The sequence below is a fragment of the Macaca nemestrina genome, chromosome 10, assembly GCF_043159975.1.
Source record: "Macaca nemestrina isolate mMacNem1 chromosome 10, mMacNem.hap1, whole genome shotgun sequence".
Lineage (NCBI taxonomy): Eukaryota > Metazoa > Chordata > Mammalia > Primates > Cercopithecidae > Macaca > Macaca nemestrina.
The window spans coordinates 94,077,240-94,100,917 of NC_092134.1; the positions used below are offsets into that span (position 1 = coordinate 94,077,240).

The following is a 23,678-nucleotide window of genomic DNA, read 5'->3' on the forward strand; positions in this document are numbered from 1 at the left end:
CTGGCGTATCAGCTAGTTATTGCTGTGTAATAAACCATCTAAAATGTAGGGGTATAAATCAACAAATCTGTCTTTATCCATAATTTGGTGGTTTGGCAATTTCAAATGGTCCCATGTGGGTTGCTCTTGCCGTAACTCCTAATATCACTAATGCATGACATCAGCTGCTATGTTGGCTGTGTGGCAGCTATCTAAGAAGGACTCAGCTGGGATGGCACATTTCTCTTCTATACAATCTCTTATCATGAATAAGCTTGCCCAAGCTTATTCGTGGAAGCTGAGGAGGATTCTAAGAAAGAGAGCAGAAGCTTGCAAGCTTGAGGCCAAGGCTGAGAATTGGCACAACATCACATCTGCTATATTTTATGGGCAAAATCAAGTCACAATGCCTACCCAAATTCCAGAGGTAGAGAAACAGATGGCATCTCTTCATGGAGGAAAAATACATCATATTTTACGAGATGTGAATATAGACAGGGGTAGAGGATTATGACCATTTTGGAAATCTACAGTATTGCATTTGGTTTTTGTGCCTCTTTTGTAATTAATTTCAAAAATGAAGCCTCTGAGCATTTATTTCATATAGTGACTTATAATATTTGGATGTATAACTTCAAGAAAGTCTTCCTTGAGCATCCCAGCCAAAAGTGACATATTTTAACTCAATATGAATAAATAATTCAAGCATACTATTCTGCTGTATTTTTTTGATTTGGGAGCTCCTATTAGACCATGAGTTTTGAAGGCTAGGGATCAGTTTTATCTTTTCTTCTAATGTGTGATCATTGCTTTCACAATGCCTGCACTCAGTAGGTATTCAATCAATATTGTTTACTGACTAAATGACTGAATGAATAAAGGAATGAATCCTCTATTAAATTACAAACTCATTGAGAAAAGGGCTGTCTCAACTAATTTGTATCTCCAAGAGCCTCTAGGTATTTCTTTGCACATGGTAGGTCCTCTACAAATAATTGTTAAGTACATTTTTATGGGAAGAGTAAAAGTTGTAGTTGTAAACAGAATTGCGACTCTGCAACTCAATTCAATACCACGATCTTATCAGCTATTTTACTTGGAAATTTTTTATAATAAAATATTTTTATTTCATATTATAAAAAATGATTGAATCAGAAATATATCCACTTGATTTTCTCATCTCCCGTTTTTCAAGCTTACTCAGTATACAGCAATGACATTTGAAAATACACAGTAAATCTGGTTGTAAAATTCAGGAATGACTCCTAGATTAAGATATACACTGAAATATTTTACCTTCATCCATATTAAACAAATTTTGGATGCTCTCACAATTACTAAGGTCACTTTCTATAAAGTCAGATGAAGTTATTTCCAAGTAAAAGCAGCCCAAGGAAATAATAACCAGTGAATCTGATCTCATCTAAAATTAAGTAGTTTCCCATTATCAATTATTAAAGACAAATGAGAATTGACTATCAAACATAATAAGGAGTCAGTACAATTAGGTTATGATAGGAAAAAGATATTTTTGTACTCATTGCACTTTGATTTTTCAAATGTTTCTATTAGACTCCACCTTCTGTGGAAGGAGTGTCAAAGAAATTGCAAACGTAACCTTTGATCACAAATTTTTATATGCCTTTCATATGCAAAATATACTCCACTTACTTAGGCAAACGGGTGTGGATGAGTCTCCTTAGATGCCCTTTATCAAATACAGCTCTCTTGGTTTACCTTGTTAATTTCTCTCAGTTTTTATGCATTCACTTTGTCTAATTCATAAATGACATATGAATAAAAATTCTTAAAAGACAGAAGGGTGACAAATATTGTACACATACATGTTCAGTGACACAAAAAGTTGAGGAACAAATGGCCAAGAGCAGGCAACAGAGTTAATTAACTCTCATGCCAACATGCAACAGGAAAACAGACTCCATATGAGCAAGTGACTTCAGCTTAACAGAGCAAAAGCATTTAACTGGTATATCTGCAATATTTAAAATGTCCAATTTTAAGAGTGTGAAATCTAACATTAGAAAAGAATCTCCATAGGTCTTTTCATTCATTCTTACAAATCTTAATTTTTTTCAAGCATGAAACATTTCAGTGGCTCCAGCGAATGTTAGATTTCATAACTTTTCCATCTAGACAGGATATTCTCTGTGTTACAGAAATAGGTCTTCTTAGTTCAGAATTTTATGTGCATACTTAATCACATTTTGGTAGATTCTTTCCATGGACACTCAAATGTGAACCACAGGATGAAATGTAGCTACACACAAATCAGGGACAAGCAAGGCATAAGTTCTGGAGAAGCAATGGCCAAATATCCAATAAAATACATGGTGTAGGCAAAGTTAATAGATAATACCTAGTTCAACTGCTAGAAATTTATGGTTAACAGCAAAACCAGGTAAAAATCAGTCATTAGAGTACACGCTTTGAAGTCAAACAGACTTTTGGTTCAAATCCTGTCTCCACTATTGACTGAACTTGAGAAAATCAAAATCACTTCATTAATTTATTCATCTTCCTTATCTGTAGAATGGGGATAATAATCCTAATAATGTGTTGTGGAGATTAAAGGAAGTTATGCATATAAGGTTACTTTGGTGTCTCCTACATAGTTATGATAAATCAATAAATGATTACTAAGTGTTTACTCTGTACTAGGCACTGTGTTCCAGGGAGATACAGTGGCTCTCAACCTTATAAAATTTACATATAGTTCAATATATTTTATAGTTATCATCATCAGGCCATGAGGCAAACATTAGGTTAAGGAGTAGAAGTTGAGATGAAGTGAAAGAAATGCTAGACACTAGTTTGTGAACTAGAGCAAAGGGTGGAATGAAGCTAACGTAAACAAAGCAACAAGAACAAACTTTCAAGGGGAAATGTAAACCAATCCAAACATATTGCCAGAATAGACCTGCTATAAAAGAGCCAGGTGCATGTATTCTGGGTTGTGCTCCAATCCATTTAATATCACTAGCTGGATTTATTGAGTATCAACTATGGAAAAAAGCATTATTTGGAGCCATATATATTAAAAAAAACAAAAAGTACTGCAGAACAGTTCTGGCTCTCAACAGTAAATCCAGCAGTAAGGAGAATAAGACAGTTAAAGGTCCTTTGTTCCAATTATCTAACGCTGTGTAGCCAACTACCTCAAACTTCTAGTTGCATAAAACAACATATTTTATCATAAATATGAAATCTGAGCAGGGTTAGCAGGAACAGCTTGCTTCTACTCACCATGGGCTGGGGCTGCACATCTAGTGCTCAGGCTGAGAAGACCCAAAAGGCTGGGGCTGGGAAAGCTGGGGCTTCTCAAGCATCTTACTCTCAATCTCTGTGGGGGTCTCTCCACATGGTCTCTCCAGCCTGGAGGCTTTAGAGTAGCCAGACTTCTTAAATGGCAGCTCAGGACACCCACAGCATGTGTCCTGAAAGACAGAGTGAGCATGCCAGCTGGAAATTCTATTTATGACATAGCCTTGGAAACCATGCAACATCACTTTTGCCCCATTCTGTGTTGTTAGAAGCAAGTCATTAAGGCTCACCCATAATAAAGGAAGGGCAATTAGACTCCACCTTCTGTGGAAGGAGTGTCAAATAAATTGAAAGCATAACCTTTGGTCACAAATTTTTATATTCCTTTCACACGCAAAATATACTCCATTTACTTAGGCAACCAGGTGTGGATGAGTCTCCTCAGATGTTATTTATCAAATACAGCTCATAAAGTATAGCTATCCTTAATCCAAAGACCTGGTGAACTAAAGAGACAATTTATATGTCCTTCACACACTGACGTACAATGGTGGAAGAAGCATAGGATAATTACTATAGACTTTCCCATTGAAAAGGGAGGAAAAGAAAGGCAAACAGGATTCACTAGTCCATAACAATTCTGTAATCCAGCCATGCACACACTAATGGCTCCTTGACTCAGATCTGCTGTCTGATAATGCAGCATAGCGTCTCCATGGGTCTTAGCTCTATCTTCTGAGCTCACAGTTTCTCCTCAAGTCATCCTTTTCCATTAAAAAATGCTGATATTTACAGCTAAGTAGTTTTCTCAGCCTGCTTCCTACTAGTATTACTTAAGAAATCCAAAGCTCTCTTTTTGTGATGGTCTGTCTCTGCCCCCTTTAGTCCAAGCTGGCAGTGTTTCTCCAAGTACACTTCTCTTAAAATTTTGTGGGTCTCCTATGAATCATACTGGGGTCCACCCCATCTTCCAAAGTTGCACCCACAAAATTCATCAAGATAAGCATTTCTCTGGTTTCCTGTAAAGTTGCTACAGGAAAGCACCTCGACATTCTTAAAAGCCCTATTGCTTAGAAAAGACAATCTCCAATGCTGTGCCTCAAGATCCTTAGGGATAGTTACCTGTATGAAATACTACCTCAAATCTTTGCAAAAGTTTGTACAATAACACTCTTGAAATAATCTTTATTACTTATTTTCCTGACAGTGCCCTAAATTTGGCCTTCGTCCAAAAGCCTTTTCTTAATTTTAGCATCATTTGCCATCTGAAGAGACTATAATGAGAAAGTTTTATTTTTGATCCCAGTAAGTTCTGGCTTCTTTATATATTAAAGTTTTTTTCTGTTGCTTAATACTCTCATCTGCCATTTTATAACAGGCAGCTAGAAACCAGGTATCATCATCAACATTCTCCTTGGAAATCTACATAATTTTCTAGTCCTATTCTCTATTTCTGTTTTCTACATTACTTCACATGATAGTGTTGCTTAACTTTCTATCACTACCTAATAAATATCCTCATTCTTCCAACTTTCAATAACATCTTTAATTTCCTTTCAGCCCTCACTATGAGCCACCTCAAGGTGGCATATAGTTACACTAAGAATCTCTTCAAGGCCCTTAGACCTTAACTAACAATCTTGTTAAGGTTGTTCCAGCTTCAGACCACCACCTAGTCCTAAAGCCATGTTTTAGGGTTTTGTTATGATAGCACATCACTCCCAGCTACCAAAATGTGTAACAACTATCTACTATGGGTTAAAAAACTTCTCAAAACTTAATGGCTTAAAATAACTTTCATGTTTCTCAAGAAGCTGCACTCTAGGCAAAAGATTGCTGCAATAAATTAAAGAAAACCTGGATAAATAAAGAGATACAGCATATTCGTTGATTATAAAACTAAACATTATTAAGATAACAGTTCTTCTCCAAATCAAGAGAGCACGTCAACACAATCCTTACTAAAATCCAATCAGCAATTTTTAGTAAAAATTGACAAGCTGTAGCCAAAATGCCTATGGAAATGTGAGCAACCAAGCCCAGCCAAAACAATTTTGAAAAAGAACAGGAAGTAACACTACAATCAAGATAGTATGATATTGGCATAAGAAGATATATATAGATCAATGAAACAGAATAAAGAGTTCAAACTCACATGTATGGTCAATTGATTTTCGATAAAAGTGCAAAGTTAATTAAGAAAGAGTAGTCTTTTCAACAAATTGTGCTGGAGCAACTGGATATCTATATGCAAAAACAAACATAAAAAAACTAATAATCCTATATAATATACACAAAAGTTTTCTGAAAATGAATCACAGACCCAAATATAAGAACTAAAAATAAAAAAACTTCAGGAAGAAAAAGCAGGAGAAAATTTTTGTGACCACAATCAATAATTTTTAAAAGACAAATTTGATTTTATCAAAATTTAAAACTTTTGCCCTTCAAAAGACACCATTAAGAAAATTAAAAGATGATTCCTGGGCAAGATGGCTAAATAGGAACAGCTCCGGTCTGCAGCTCCCAGCGAGATCAGTGCAGAAGGCGGGTGATTTCTGCATTTCCAACTGAGGCACCTGGCTCATCTAATTGTGACTGGTTAGACAGTGGGTGGGCGAGCAGAAGCAGGGTGGGGCATTGCCTCACCCAGGAAGCGCAAGGGGTCTGGGGACTCCCTCCCCTAGCCAAGGGAAGCCGTGAGGGACTGTGCCATGAGGAACTGTGCATTCCGGCCCAGATACTATGCTTTCCCACAGTCTTCACAACCCGCAGACCAGGAGATTCCCTTGGGTGCCTATACCACCAGGGCCCTGGGTTTCAAGCACAAAACTGGGCAGCTATTTGGGCAGACACTGAGCTAGATGCAGTTTTTTTTTCATACTCCAGTGGCACCTGGAACACCAGCAAGACAGAACCATTCATTCCCCTGGAAAGGGGGCTGAAGCCAGGGAGCTAAGTGACCTAGCTCAGTGGATCCCACCCCTACAGAGCCCTTCAACCTAACATCCACTGGCTTGAAATTCTCCCTGCCAGCACAGCAGTCTGAAGTCAACCTGGGATGCTCCAGCTTGGTGGGGGGAGGGGTGTCGACCATTACCGAGGCTTGAGTAGGTGGTTTTCCCCTAACAGTGTAAACAAAGCCACAGGGAAGTCTGAACTGGGCGGAGCCCACCGGAGCCCACCGCAGCTCAGCAAAGCCTCTGTAGCCAGACTGCCTCTCTAAATTCCTCCTCTCTGGGCAGGGCATCTCTGAAAGAAAGGCAGCAGCACCAGTCAGAAACTAACAGATAAAACTCCCATTTCCCTGAGACAGAGCACCTTGGGGAAGGAGCGGCTGTAGGCACAGCTTCAGCAGACTTAAATGTTCCTGCTTGACAGCTCTGAAGAGAGCAACAAATCTCCCAGCACAACTCTTGAGCTCAGCTAAGGGACAGACTGTCTCCTCAAGTGGGTCCCTGACCCCTGTGCCTCCTGACTTGGAGACACCTCCAAGCAGGGTTGACAGACATCACATACAGAAGAGCTCCAGCTGGCATCTGGTGGGTGCCTCTCTGGGACAAAGCTTCCAGAGGAAGGAACAGGCAGCAATCTTTGCTGTTCTGCAGCCTCCACGGGTAATACCCAGGCAAACAGCGCCTGGAGTGGACCTCCAGCAAACTCCAGCAGACCTGCAGCAGAGAGGCCTGTTAAAAGGAACTAAAAAACAGAAAGGAATAGCGTCAACATCAACAAAAAGGATGTCCACACAGAAACCCCACCTGAAGGTCACCAACATCAAAGACAAAAGGTAGATAAATCCACAAAAATGAGGAAAAACCAGCACAAAAAGACTGAGAATTTCCAAAACCAGAACACCTCTTCTCCCCCAAAGGATCACAACTCCTTACCAGCAAGGGAACAAAACTGGACAAAGAATGAATATGATGAATTGACAGAAGTTGGCTTCAGAAGGTGGGTAATAACAAACTCCTCCAAGCTAAAGGTGCACGTTCTAACCCAATGCAAGGAAGCTAAGAACCTTGAAAAAAGGTTAGAGGAATTGCTAACTAGAATAACCAGTTTACAGAAAAACATAAATGACCTGATGGAGCTGAAAAACACAGCACTAGAACTTTGTGAAGCATACACAAGTATCAATAGCCCAATAGATCAAGTGGAAGAAAGGATATCAGAGATTGAAGATCAACTTAATGAAATAAAGCATGAAGACAAGATTAGAGAAAAAAGAATGAAAAGAAATGAATAAAGCCTCCAAGAAATAGGGGCTATGTGAAAAGACCAAATCTACATTTGATTGGTGTACCTGAAGGTGACAGGGAGAATGGAACCAAGTTGGAAAACACTCTTCAGGATATTATCCAGGAGAACTCCCCCAACCTAGCAAGACAGGCCAACATTCAAATTCAGGAAATACAGAAACACCACAAAGATACCCCTCAAGAAGAGCAACCCCAAGACACATAATTGTCGGATCCACCAAGGTTGAAATGAAGGAAAAAATATTAAGGGCAGCCAGAGAGAAAGGTTGGGTTACCCACAAAGTGAAACCCATCAGACTAACAGCGGATCTCTCTGCAGAAACCCTACAAGTCAGAAGACAGTGCGGGGCCAATATTCAACATTTTAAAGAAAAGAATTTTCAACCCAGAATTTCATATCCAGCCAAACTAAGTTTCACAAGCGAAGGAGAAATAAAATCCTTTACAGACAAGCAAATGCTGAGAAATTTTGTCACCACCAGGCCTGCCTTGGAAGAGCTCCTGAAGGAAGCACTAAACATGGAAAGGAACAACCAGTACTGGCCACTGCAAAAACCTACCAAATTGTGAAGACCATCAACAATGAAGAAACTGCATCAACTAACAGGCAAAATAACCAGCTGACATCATAATGATAGGATCAAATTCACAAATAACAATATTTACCTTAAATGTAAATGGGCTAAATGCCCCAATTAAAAGACAAAGACTGGCAAATTAGATAAACAGTCAAGACCCATAGGTGTGCTGTATTCAGGAGACTGATCTCACATGCAAAGACACACATAGGCTCAAAATAAAAGGATGGAGGAACATTTACCAAGCAAATATAAAGAAAAAAAAAAAAAAAGCAAGGGTTGCAATCCTAGTTTCTGATAAAACAGACTTTAAACCAACAAAGATCAAAAAAGACAAAGGGCATTACATAACAGTAAAGGGATCAAAGAAACAGGAAGAGCTAACTATCCTAAATATATATGCATCTAATACAAGAACACCCAGATTCATAAAACAAGTTCTTAGAGATCTACAAAGAGACTTAGACTCCCACATAATAATAGAGGGAGACACCCCACTGTCAGTGTTAGACAGAAAATTAACAAGGATATTCAAGACTTGAACTCAGCTCTGGACCAAGCGGACCTAATAGACATCTACAGAACTCTCCAACCGAAATCAACAGAATATACATTTTTCTCAGCACCACATTGCACTTATTCTAAAACTGACCATATAATTGGAAGTAAAGCACTCCTCAGCAAATGCAAAAGAATGTAAATCATAGCAAACAGTTACTCAGACCATAGTGCAATCAAATTAGAACTCAGGATTAAGAAACTCACTCAAAACCACAGGACTACATGGAAACTGAACAACTTGCTCCTGAATGACTACTGGGTACATAATGAAATGAAGGCAGGAATAAATAAGTTCTTTGAAACCAATGAGAACAAAGACACAATGTGCCAGAATCTCTAGGACACAGCTAAAGCAGTGGTTACAGGGTAATTTATAGCACTAAATGCCCACAAGAGAAAGCAGGAAAGATCTAAAATTGACACCCTAACATCACAATTAAAAGAACTAGAGAAGCAAGAGCTAACAAATTCAAAAGCTAGCAGAGGACAAGAAATAACTAAGATAAGAGCAGAACTGAAGAAGATAGAGACAAGAAAAACCCTTCAAAAATCAATGAATCCAGGAGCTGGTTTTTCGAGAAGATTAACAAGATAGCTAGACCACTAGCCAGACTAATAAAGAAGAAAAGAGAGAAGAATCAAATAGACACAATAAAAAATGATAAATGGGAGATCACCACTGATCCCACAGAAATACAAACTACCACCAGAGGATACTATAAACACCTCTCTGCAGATAAACTAGAAAATCTAGAAGAAATGGATGAATTCCTGGACACATACACCCTCCCAACACTAAACCGGGAAGAAGTTGAATCCCTGAATACATCCATAACAAGTTCTGAAATTGAGGCAGTAATTAATAGCCTACCAACCTAAAAAAAGCTCAGGACCAGGTGGATTCAGAGCCGAACTCTACCAGAGGTACAAAGAGTAGCTGGTACCGTTCCTTCTGAAACTATTCCAAACAATAGAAAAAGAGGGACTCTTCACTAACTCATTTTATGAGACCAGCATCATCCTGATAACAAAACCTGGCAGAGACACACACACACAAAATAAAATTGCAGGCCAATATCCCTGATGAACATCAATATGAAAATTCTTCATTAAATACTGGCAAACTGAATCCAGCAGCACATCAAAAAGCTTATCCATCACGAAGTCAGCTTCATCCCTGGGATGCAAGTTGGCTTAACATACTCAAATCATTAAACGTAATCCATCACACATAAACAGAACCAATGTCAAAAACCACATGATTATCTCAATAGATGCAAAAAATAAATTGCCTTCAATAAAATTTAACACCCCTTCATGCTAAAAACTCTCAATAAACTAGGTATTGATGGAATGAATCTCAAAATAATAAGAGGTATTTATGACAAACCCACAGCCTATACCATACTGAATGGGCAAAAGCTGGAAGCAATTCCCTCTGAAAACTGGCACAAGGATGCTCTCTCTCACCACTCCTATTCAATATAGAATTGGAAATTCTGGCCAGGGCAATCAGGCAAGAGAAGGAAATAAAGGGTATTCAAATAGGGAGAGAGAAAGTCAAATTGTCTCTGTTTGCAGATGACATGATTGTATATTTTGAAAATCCTATTTTCTCAGCCCCAAATCTTGTTAAGCTGATAAGCAATTTCGGCAAAGTCTCAGGATACAAAATCAATGTGCAAAAATCACAAGCATTCCTATACACCAATAATAGACAAACAGAGTCAAATCATGAGTGAATTCCCATTCACAATTATTACAAAGAGAATAAAAAACCTAGGAATGCAACTTACATGGGATGTGAAGGACCTCTTCAAGGAGAACTACAAACCACTGCTCAAGGAAATGAGAGAGGACACAAACAAATGGAAGAACATTCCATGCTCATGGATAGGAAGAATCAATATTGTGAAAATGGCCATACTGCACGAAGTAATTTATAGATTCAATGATATCCCCATAACAGAATTAGACTTTGACAGAATTAGAAAAAAACTACTTTAGATTTCATATGGAACCAAAAAAGAGCCCGTATAGCCAAGACAATCCTAAGCAAAAAGGACAAAGCTGGAGGCATCATGCTACCTGACTTCAAACTATACTACAAGGCTACAGTAACCAAAACAACATGATACTGGTACCAAAACAGATACATAGACCAATGGAACAGAACAGAGGCCTCAGAAATAATGCCACACATCTTCAACCATTTGATCTTTGACAAACCTGACAAAAACAAGCAATGGGGAAAGGATTCCCTATTTAATAACTACTGTTGGGAAAACCGGCTAGCCATATGCAGAAAACTGAAACTGGACCCCTTCCTTACACCTTATGCAAAAATTAACTCAAGATGGATTAAGGGTTTAAACATAAGACTTAAAACCATAAAATCCCTAGAAGAAAACCTAGGAAATACCATTCAGGACATAAGCATGGGCAAAGACTTCATGACTGAAACACCAAAAGTAATGGCAACAAAAGCCAAAATTGACAAATGGGATCTAATTAAACAAAAGAGCTTCTGCACAGCAAGAGTGAACAGGCAACCTACAGAATGGGAGAAAAATTTTGCAATCTATCCATCCGACAAATGCCTAATATCCAGAATCTACAAGAAACTTACACAAATTTACAAGAAGGGCAAAGGATATGAACAGACACTTCTCAAAAGAAGACATTTATGCAGTCAACAAACATATCAAAAAAAGCTCATCATCACTGGTCATTAGAGAAATGTAAATCAAATCCACAATGAGATAACATCTCACACCAGTTAGAATGGCGATTATTAAAAAGTCAGGAAAGAACAGATGCTGGAGAGGATGTGGAGAAATACGAATGCTTTTACATTGTTGATGGGAATGTAAAATAGTTCAACCATTGTGGAAGACAGTGTGGTGATTCCTCAAGGATCTAGAACTAGAAATACCATTTGACCCAGCAATCCCATTACTGGGTATATGCCCAAAGGATTATAAATAATTCTACTATAAAGACACATGCACATGTATGTTTATTGCAGCACTATTCACAATAGCAAAGAATTGGAACCAACCCAAATGCCCATCAATGATAGACTGGATTAAGAAAATCTGGCATATATATACCATGGAATACTGTGCAGCCATAAAAAAGGATGAGTCCATGTCCTTTGCAGGGACATGGATGAAGCTTCAAAGCATCATTCTCAGCAAACTAACATAGGAACAGAAAACCAAACACTGCATGTTCTCACTCATAAGTAGGAGCTGAACTGTGAGAACACATGGACACAGGGAGGGGATCATCATACACCGGAGCCTGTCAGGGTGTGGAGTGCTAGGGGAGGGATAGCATTAGGAGAAATACCTAATGTAGATAACTGGTTGATGAGTGCTGCAAACTGCCATGGCACATGTATACCTATGTAACAAACCTGCACGTTCTGCACCTGTATCCCAGAGCTTAAATTATAATAGAAGAAGAAGAAGAAAGAAGAAAGAAGAAGAGGAAGAGGAGGAGGAGGAAGAAGAAGAAGAAGAAGAAAGAGAAGAAGAGGAGGAAGAGGAGGAGGAGGAAGAAAAGGAAGAAATAGTAAGAAATATGTAGAGGAAGGAGAGGAAGAGGAAGAAGAAGAGGAAGAGGAAGAAGCAGCAGCAACAGCAGAAGTAACAGAAGCAGCAGCAGCAGCAGCAAAGAAGAAGAAAATTAAAAGACAATACAGACTGTGAAAAATAGTTTTGCTGGTACAAGTTGTTTTGAAAAGGCAAAGTTGTTCCACATGACTGACATATTAGGAAATAATTTGAGCATAATGCAAGTATCACACTGGCTGATGTGCAGTTGTGTCCACAAGAAACACCAGGTGAACACACAAACCTGTACCCATAAGAACTGAACCACATAATATGCAAAATGAACACATACACACCCCGCAGACACCTACCAGCTACCTCAATTCACTGTGCGTATTATCTCATAAGGTTGTGTTTTGCCATTCTTTCACATTGTGAATATTTATAGATATCAATTATATAGTCATATATAGGTTATTATATATATTACACATATATAAAATATACATGAATAAATACAGTCAGTCAACATCCTAAAAATGTCTATGTGTCCTGATTTTAAAATGTCAAACAGGACATGATACAGAAAGCATTAAGTATTAAAGAGAAGCTTGAAATAAAGCCTTTTGAAGGAAATGGGAAAACATGGTACTTCCTGAGCAACAGGCATAAAGGAATACATATTGTAGACCAACAGGGACAGCAGGTAAAAATAAAACAAATGCCTGTGGCTAAAGCCATTCCAAGTGCTATGAAGTCTATAAGAAGGCCTAAAGACATATAAGAAATAGGAAAACAGGGCCAGGCGCGGTGGCTCACGCCTGTAATCCCAGCACTTTAGGAGGCTGAGGCGGGCGGATCACAAGGTCAGGAGATCGAGACCATCCTGGCTAACATGGTGAAACCCCATCTCTACTAAAAATACAAAAAATTAGCCGGGCGTGGTGGCGGCGCCTGTAGTCCCAGCTACTCGGGAGGCTGAGGCAGGAGAATGGCATGAACCCGGGAGGTGGAGCTTGCCGTGAGCCGAGATTGCGCCACTGCACTCCTGCCTGGGCAACTGAGCAAGACTCTGTCTCAAAAAAAAAAAGAAAAAAAAGAAATAGGAAAACAGTTGAGCATACAGGTTGAAAAGCAAACAGGGATAAAATCAGGAAAAACCTTTCCTACAGTCAAAGAGAAAGCATTTATGTATATACAATATAAAGACCCTAAATATGTCACCAAACCCAACAGAGCAGATCCTTCATGCTAGCAGTGGCTAGTTTTGTGATTTCAAACACGATTACAGCTGTAGGACTAGAAACACAATTGTGGAATGACAATTATTTTCTATCAGCATTTGGAAGGTATTATTACACTGTCTTTGAGCTTCCATCATTACTGTTAGTAAGTCATCTGACACTGTAGCTGTCTTTTCTAAGAATGTAGTCTTTTTCTCTTCAGTGGCTTTCATGTTTTTTCATTTGACTTTGAGGCTCTGTCATTTTATTATGTTGGGACTAGAATATGGATTTCATTTTTTTTTAAATCCCACTTGGAAATTGCTGGTGTTCACGAATCTGTGGATTTTTTTTTTTTTTTTTTTTAGACGGAGTCTCGCTCTGTCGCCCAGGCTGGAGTGCAGTGGCCAGATCTCAGCTCACTGCAAGCTCACGCAGGTTTACGCCATTGTCTTGCCCCCAGCCTTCCGAGTAGCTGGGACTACAGGTGCCCGCCACCTCGCCCGGCTAGTTTTTTGTATTTTTTAGTAGACGGGGTTTCACCGTGTTAGCCAGGATGGTCTCGATCTCCTGACCTCGTGATCCGCCCATCTCGGCCTCCCAAAGTGCTGGGATTACAGGCTTGAGCCACCGCACCCGGCCAGAATCTGTGGATTATATAATAGATAAATTCTGGAAAAGTTCTCAGCTATTATCTCTTCAAATTATGCCTCTATTCTCTCTCTCTCCTATACTGTTGATACTTCAATTAAACACATAGAACTTCTCACTCTGTCCTTCTTATTGTTTAATAAATGCTCTTTCATATTTTCTATTTCTTGTTCTCTTCTGGCATTCTGGATAATTTATCCTTATATATATTTCACTTCACAAATTCTCTCCTCACCTGTACCTAACATGCCACTTCACCTACATATGAAATTTTCAGCAGATGGCAGAAATGAAAACCTGAGGCTGGAGAATGGTAAAACTATAAAAATTAGCAATGTTAACCTTTTAGTTATACCTATGAAGCCAATTCATCCATTCACGTGTCATAATCTCTGCCTGTCTTAATTTGACCTGCCCCAAAAACAAACTATGAGGCAAGGATTCAAGTACATATAGTTTGTTTGGGGTATGATCTCAAGAAACACATAGAAGTGGAAAGTAAGACAGATGGAAAAAGAAGGAAAGTAATAAAGTGTTTGTTATTAAGCAAGTTACCATTGTGAGCAACTTAAGGTTAATCCTTCTGAGGAACTTGGCAGGAATAGTGTTTTCCAACATGAGAGGGCACAGACATCACTCTATGGATTCCCAGGACTTACTGCGTGAGATTCTGATTCAGTAATTTGGGGGTGGGTTCCACAAATTTTAATTACTAATCAGCTCCCAACCAATGTTGATGCTATTGTTACTGGTCAGTGGATACTTTGAGTAAGCAGAGGTGTAGAACACACTTTCAAAGACTTATCCCGCCCAAGAGGCAAGGGAGGAGTATTTATCCACCAATTCCCATAAGTTATTGTTTAAAACGACTGTGCTCAAACAGCATTAACATTCTGGTACTTCCGTCTGCCTCCTCCTAGGCAGAAGAGGTACTGCAGCCAAAAGAAACACCTTAGGAAACGAGTCATGCACTGGCAGCTGCAAGTCAGGTTGGTATATATGAAAATAAGGGATGCCCAAGAAATGTGAGCTGGGCACAGATAGCATTTGCTACATTGCTATATTGTCATGGAGGAAAACAGACAATTAACCAAGAAATTATAAATAAATTACAATTGTTATAAGTGCTTTAAAAGTAAATTACATGAAACTACCCCTAAAGATAGCCTCTCATCTTATTACAGATGGAAACTTCCTAGAGTTGTTGATGACCAAAAAAATGTACTGTTTCACAAATATGGTTAAACACCAACTCCAGTCCAATACTGTATAGCATTGGCCCTTAATGAATGTATACTATCTTATCTGAAGACACTCTGATTGGCAGTTTACATTAGAAATGTGTGCAGAATCATTAAGTTTTCATTTTGTTTCATCTAGGTAGAACTTAGCTAGGATTTACTCTGCTTTATAAACATTAAATTACAAACACGGAATGCAAACAATGTTTACTTCAATTGCTTTTTATTTATATTGTCATCAAATGGTTTTACCAAGAGAAAGCCCAAACCAGTAATGCATTTTGAGAAGTATTTTATAATTACATAAGATGGCTTATTTTGCAAATCCATACTCACTTTCCACTCTGAATATATTTACCTTCTTAAAGCATCTAAGGAATTAGCAACTGTGAAGTTAGGGAAGAGACCATAAAACTGCCTTTACTTCAGACACCAACAGCAAGTCTGTGAGTTCCAAGACCACCCTCAGATTTGGTAATTCATTAGAAGGACTCACAGAACACACTGAAAGATATATTCACAGTTATAGTTTATTATAGTAAAAGGATACCAGTTAAAATCAACCAAAGGACAGAATCCAGGAAAGTAACCAATGGGGAGCTTTCAGTCATCTTCTCATGGAGTCATGGACAGCATTACTTTCCTGGCAATGACTGACAATTCACATGAAGTACTGCCAACCAGGGAAGCTCCCCTAAGCCTTGGTATTCAAAGTCTTTACTGAGGCTCAATCATAGCCATGTGGCTGACTATCCAGTCTCAGTTTCTGACCCCTTAGGAAGGCAAGCTATTATCACTTTACTCAATGTCTCTATCCTAAATCATATTGTTACTATCTAAATTGGGCCAAGCTTCCTAGGCAAATAAAGACACTCATTAGCCATGACATTCCAAGGGTTTGGAGGTTACCTTCCAGAAGCCAAGGGCAAAGGCAATACCTCTTTTGGGGCAAGATTAAATTCTTTACTGCACCGCACCTTACTCTGCTCTCACTGGGAGTGGTCACTGCATTTTTTAAAGCCCTGAAATTCTTCATCTTACTGAGCTTAACTGCTACATTATGATATTGATAAAAACAAAACTAGGTATGAACTTTTGTAATTAATGTACTTTCAATATTGCTAGACTTTGATGCATATTTGGAAAAAATCAGTTTATTTGATATTTGAAACCAACCCAAGATTCACAGCTCAAATTTATTCTACTGGTATCATTATAGTCTTCTTTTTCTATGTATCAGTCTTCACTGCTATAATATGCAATATTTTTGCAAAATAATGTTCAGGATAATCAATCCACAATGGAATACCTTTCATTTAGTATCAGGATAAAAATCTGGCCTTTAAAGAAACTATCAACATACATATATAAGATAATTATATTCCCCTTTCATGAGTTGATCATTAAGCTGGAAGAAAATACTTAGGAGCTTATTGTGCTCCGTAAGGCAGCAAAAATAACTTCCTAAAACTAGCTAAAAACCTGAAGATTCCTACTGCTTAAACTTTAGCTGTTGGTGTCTCCAAATTGCAATGCCTCAAATCATCTCTGCAACACAAACTCTTTAGTGATACATCTGTATAAAAAAAAAAAAAGAAAGAAAGAAACCATTGTTTTCTTTAAAGGCACAGAAACCTCTAACAATTTTATTTCGGGTTCAGTTAGATACTGGAATGCCCTCTGCTGTGTACCTTGAAATGTATCAAAACAAGTGTCAATTTTAGAGTACAAACATTTAAAATCGTTATACAAAGTAAGTGTTGTGTTAGAAACAAAGCCCGTATTTTAGAAATAGGAAATCTTGTCATAATGTTTATGAAAATAATCTTAGCAACATTAAAATTAGAAACATAAATCATTTTTTTCAATTTCAAACAATTCTTTTATAAAAGCATTAAAACATATTTTAGTCCTACAGAACATTTTCCTTTGAATTAATAGCAGCACCAACAAAAAAACTATGTTATGCAAATAGAAGATATGTATTATCTACAAATTAATGCTAGAATTTTTAAATAGGACTATAATAAAGAGAAGTAGCTAACAAAATTATTATAATGAGGACATAAAATATATTAGGTATTATTTTCTATCTTAAAGTCTTGAAAGAGAGCATTTTTGCCAGAAAATGCAACTGCAAAGAATATTAAAATAAATGCAACAAGGAAGCAATTAAGCATATTTTAACCCATAAATAACAGCATATCATTATAATATAGTGAATAATCACATAAGAATGCTAGTAAATTTACAAATATATTATTTTCTAAAAACTCTACCATATACCAAAGCTATTAAGGAAATGGCTATATACAAATTAAATGCATACATTAATAATATTAAAATGTTTTAACATGAACCATGAATATACTCTCTGAAGACGGTCAGCTTGTGCTTAGTTACATTTTCTCATTTCTTATCATGTTAATGAAATTTTCAACATTTACTATTGTTTTCTAAGGGCAAGTGAAATTCTACATCCTAGGTAGAGATTTTAGAATATTAGTTGTTCTTAAGGATTTCCTGCCCTCCAGTGGTATCTGTCTTAATATTTTCACTGCACCTTTCCAGGTTGCAAAGAGAAACATCACTTCTACATGTACATTTTGAAATTAGATCACACTGTATGGCAGCATCTAATTTTTCCTCCATTACAGATTCACTCTCTGTTTGTACCCCTGCATCACATCTTGCAGGCTGCAGAATGCAGTTATCACTGGTTTTGTTTTGCAAAATGTGTGCTGAATTACACTGTGACTGTGGAAACTGATCTGTATTATTTTTCACTGAGAACTGGTAGAAATTCTCATTCTGTTTGTGAATTTTGTCATTGTTTTTAACAATCCTGTCACCTGAAACTTTTGCCATTCTTTCTACATAAAAATTATTTGTGTTTTCCTTGGTTTTGATGGGCATCCTATTTGAATCTTCAATATGCTGTGATATTTGATCTTCATCTTCAGATGGCTAAAAAGAAATTAATAATTTTGCTATAAACCATGCTTACATTTTTAAAATGCATTCAATCACTTCAAAGGATATATCCTTAAAATCCCTACTACAGAAAATTTCTACATACAGAAGAGAGTTTGGCAAGTTACAAATCAAGCTATCAAAGAGTCTTCAACCAATAATCTGCCATACCTCCCAGGAGGCTATGAATTTTAAAATAGCAGTAACAGTAATAATCTTTGTAATAAAAATGCAAAGAGGTAAAACAGAGAAGGGAAATTTTGTCTTTTATTAGTCCCTATAAACACAGGCTCTATTATCTCTCTACACTTTGAACAGAAGAAATGATATGCAGCACACTTCCTCCACTTAAAAAGAGTAGACTAGAAGAAGTACCTTTGAAGGAAACAGCTAACACATATAACTTATTCAATTATTTATTGACTCATTAAGTAAAAAATAACTACTTGTATACTTTTTACAGGCCCAGTCCAATATATATAAATATTATTTTCAGAAGATAACATAACTTAAGAAAAGCATCAGGTAACAAGAAATTAAACAGACAAAAGAAAAGTTAAGCAGCAATACATGAGCAATACATATCTCAACTGTTAGATAAAAAGACAAACTTTGATCATGCAGCTCCAAGATGGCTGAATAGGAACAGCTCCAGTCTACAGCTCCCAGCATGAGCAATGCAGAAGACGGGTGATTTCTGCATTTCCAATTAAGGTACCGGGGTAATCTCACTGGGGCATGTTGGACAGTGGGGGCAGGACAATGAGTGCAGCCCACCAAGTGTGAGCTGAAGCAGGGTGGGGCATCACCTCACCCAGGAAGTGCAAGGGGTCAGGAAATTCTCTTTGCTAGCCAAGGGAAGTGGTGACAGATGGCACCTGGAAAATCGGGTCACTCCCACCCAATACTGCACTTTTCCAAAGGTCTTAGCAAACAGCACACCAGGAGATTATATCCTGCCCCTGGCTCGGAGGGTCCCATGCCCACGGAGCCTCGCTTATTGTTAGCAAAGCAGTCTGAGATCCAACTGCAAGGCTGCAGCAAGGCTGGGAGAGGGGCGCCCACCATTGCTGAGGCTTGAGTAGGTAAACAAAGCAGCCAGGAAGCTCCAACTGGGTGGAGCCCACCACAGCTCAGGGAAGTCTGCCTGCCTCTATAGATTCCACCTCTGGGGACAGGGCATAGCCAAACAAAAGGCAGCAGAAACCTCTGCAGACTTAAATGTCCCTGTCTGACAGCTTTGAAGAGAGTAGTGGTTCTCCCAGCGTGGAGTTTGAAATCTGAGAACGGAGAGACTGCCTCCTCAAGTGGGTCCCTGACCCCTGAGAAGCCTAACTGGGAGGCACCCCCAGTAGGGGCAGACTGATGCCTCACACAGCTGGGTAACCTTCTGAGATGAAGCTTCCAGAGGAACGATCAGGCAGCAACATTTGCTGTTCAGCAATATCTGCTGCTTTGCAGCCTCCGCTGCTGGTACCCGGGCAAACAGGGTCTGGAGTGGTCCTTCAGCAAACTCCAACAGACCAGCAGCTGAGGGTCCTGACTGTTAGAAGGAAAACTAACAAACAGAAAGAACATCCACACTAAAACTCCATCTGTACGTCATCCTGATCAAAGACCAAAGATAGATAAAACCACAAAGATGGGGAAAAAACAGAGCAGAAAAGTTGAAAATTCTAAAAATTAGAGCGCCTCTCCCCCTCCAAAGGCACGCAGCTCCTCGCCAGCAACGGAACAAAGCTGGGCGGAGAATGACTTTGACGAGTTGAGAGAAGAAGACTTCAGTTGATCAAACTTCTCCGAGCTAAAGAAGGAAGTTCGAACCCATCGCAAAGAAGCTAAAACCCTCGAAAAAAGATTAGATGAATGGCTAACTATAATAACCAGTGTAGGGAAGTCCTTAAATGACCTGATGGAGCTGAAAACCATGGCACGAGAACTACATGATGAATGCACAAGCTTCAGTAGCCGATCAATCAACTGGAAGAAAGGGTATCAGTGATTCAAGATCAAATGAATGAAATGAAGCGAGAAGAGAAGTTTAGATAAAAAAGAGTAAAAAGAAATGAACAAAGAGTCCGAGAAATATGGGACTATGTGAAAAGACCAAATCTATGTCTGATTGGTGTACCTGAAAGTGACGGGGAGAATGGAACCCAGCTGGAAAACACACTTCAGGTTATTATCCAGGAGAACTTCCCCAAACTAGCAAAGCAGACCAACGTTCAAATTCAGGAAATACAGAGAACGCCACAAAGATACTCCTTGAGAAGAGCAACTCCAAGACACATAATTGTCAGATTCACCAAAGTTGAAATGAAGGAAAACATGTTAAGGGCAGTCAGAGAGAAAGGTCAGGTTACCCACAAAGGGAAGCCCATTAGACTAACAGCAGAACTCTTGGCAGAAACTCTACAAGTCAGAAGAGAGTGGGGGCCAATATTCAACATTCTTAAAGAAAAGAATTTTCAACCCAGAATTTCATATCTAGCCAAACGAAGTTTCATAAGTGAAGGAGAAATAAAATCCTTTACAGACAAGCAAATGCTGAGAGATTATTGTCACCATCAGGCCTGCCCTACAAGAGCTCCTGAAGGAAGCACTAAACAGGGAAAGAAATAACTGGTACTAGCCACCGCCAAAGTATGCCAAATTTTAAAGACCATCAATGCTAGGAAGAAACTGCATCAACTAACGAGCAAAATAACCAGCTGACATCATAATGACAGGATCAAATTCACAATAATAATATTAACCTTAAATGTAAATGGGCTAAATGTTCCAATTAAAAGACACAGACTGGCAAATTGGATAAAGAGTCAAGACCCATCAGTGTGCTGTATTCAGGAGATCCATCTCAAGTGCAGAGACACACATAGGCTCAAAATAAAGGGATGGAGGAAGATCTACCAAGCAAATGGAAAACAAAAAAAGGCAGGGGTTGCAATCCTAGTCTCTGATAAAACAGACTTTAAACCAACAAAGATCAAGAGAGACAAAGAAAGCCATTACATAATGGTGCAGGGATCAATTCAGCAAGAAGAGCTAATTATCCTAAATATATATGCACCCAATACCAGAGCACCCAGATTCATACAGCAAGTCCTTAGAGACCTACAAAGACTTACACACCCACACAATAATAATGGGAGATTTTAACACCCCACTGTCATAATTAGACAGATCAATAAGAGAGAAAGTTAACAAGCATATCCAGGAATTGAACTCAGCTCTGCACCAAGCAGACCTAATAGACATCTATAGAACTCTCCACCCCAAATCAACAGAATATACCTTCTACTCAGCACCACATCACACTTATTCCAAAATTGACCACATAATTGGAAGTAAAGCACTCCTCAGCAAATGTAAAAGAACAGAAATTATAACAAACCTTCTCTCAGACCACAGTGCAATCAAACTAGAACTCAGGATTAAGAAACTCACTCAAAACCTCTCAACTACATGGAAACTAAACAACCTGCTCCTGAGTGACTACTGGGTACATAACGAAATGAAGGCAGAAATAAAGATGTTCCTTGGAACCAGTGAGAGCAAAGACACAACATACCAGAATCTCTGGGACACGTTTAAAGCAGTGTGTAGAGGGAAATTTATAGCAATAAATGCCCACAAGAGAAAGCAGGAAAGATCTAAAATTGACACCCTAACATCATAATTAAAAGAACTGTAGAAGCAACAACTAATAAATTCAAAAGCTAGCAGAAGGGAAGAAATAACTAAGATCAGAGCAGAACTGAAGGAGGCAGAGACACAAAAACTCTTCAAAAAAATCAATGAATCCAGAAGCTGGTTTTTGGAAAAGAGCAACAAAATTGAGAGACTGTTAGCAAGACTAATAAAGAAGAAAAGAGAGAAGAATCAAAAAGAGGCAACAAAAAATCATAAAGGGGATATCACCAACAATCCCACAGATATACAAACTACCATGAGAGAATACTATAAACACCTCTGCGCAAATAAACTAGAAAACCTAGAAGGAATGGTAAATTCCTGGACACATACACCCTCCCAAGACTAAACCAGGAAGAAGTTGAATCCCTGAATAGACCAATAACAGGCTCTGAAAGTGAGGCAATAATTAATAGCCTACCAACCAAAAAAAGTCCAGGACCAGATGGATTCACAGCCAAATTCTACCAAAGGTACAAGGAGGAGCTGGTACCATTCCTTCTGAAACTATTACAGTCAATAGAAAAAGAGGGAATCTTCACTAACTCACTTTATGAGGCCAGCATCATCCTGATACCAAAGCCTGGCAGAGACACAACAAAAAAAGAGAATTTTAGACCAATACCCCTGATGAACTTTGATGCAAAAATCCTCAATAAAATACTGGCAAACTGAATCCAGCAGCACATCAAAAAGCTTATCCACCATGATCAAGTGGGCTTCATCCTGGGATGCAAGGCTGGTTCAACATACACAAATCAATAAACGTAATCCAGCATATAAACAGAACCAAAGACAAAAACCACATGATTATCTCAATAGATGCAGAAAAGCCCTTTGACAAAATTCAACAGCACGTCATGCTAAAAACTCTCGATAAAGTAGGTACTGATGGGACATATCTCAAAGTAATCAGAACTATTTATGACAAACCCACAGCCAATGTCATATTGAATGGGCAAAAACTGGAAGCATTCCCTTTGAAAACTGGCACAAGACAGGGATGCCCTCTCACTCCTATTCGGCACAGTGTTGGAAGTTCTGGCCAGGGCAATCAGGCAAGAGAAAGAAATAAAGGGTATTCAATTAGGAAAAGGGAAGCTAAATTGTCCCTGTTTGCAGACGACATGATTGTATATTTGGAAAACCCCATCATCTCAGCCCAAAATCTCCTTAAGCTGATAAGAAACTTCAGCAAAGTCCAGGATAGAAAATCAATGTGCAAAAATCACAAGCATCCCTATACACCAATAACAGACAAACAGAGAGCTAAATCATGAGTGAAGTCCCATTCACATTTGCTTCAAAGAGAATAAAATACTTAGGAATCCAACTTACAAGGGATGTGAAGGACCTCTTCAAGGAGAACTACAAACCACTGCTCAGTGAAATAAAAGAGGACACAAACAAATGGGAAAACATACCATGCTCATGGATAAGAAGAATCAATATCGTGAAAATGGCCATACTGCCCAAGGTTATTTATAGATTCAATGCCATCCCCATCAAGCTACCAATGATTTTCTTCACAGAATTGTTGGAAACTACTTTAAAGTTCATATGGAACCAAAAAAGAGCTCGCATTGCCAAGACAATCCTAAGCCAAAAGAACAAAGCTGGAGGCATCATGCTACCTGACTTCAAACTATACTACAAGGCTACAGTAACCAAAACA

At 38.5% G+C, this 23,678-nt stretch overlaps 1 protein-coding gene across 8 annotated transcripts in view; it reads right to left on the bottom strand.

The window, feature by feature from the left end:
- REDIC1 (regulator of DNA class I crossover intermediates 1) overlaps nt 1-23,678 on the bottom strand; it is a 172,892-nt gene that overhangs the window by 56,121 nt on the left and 93,093 nt on the right. For 5 of the 8 annotated variants that reach the window (XM_071071892.1, XM_071071893.1, XM_071071891.1 and 2 more), the window contains one exon: nt 13,943-18,304. In XM_071071892.1, the coding sequence (XP_070927993.1) occupies nt 17,840-18,304 (465 nt within the window). In that variant the 3' untranslated portion in view covers nt 13,943-17,839. Of the gene's footprint in view, nt 1-3,243; nt 3,435-13,942; nt 18,305-23,678 lie in introns of those variants that run through there. The other 3 variants (XR_011609238.1, XR_011609237.1, XR_011609239.1) reach the window with 1 other exon arrangement.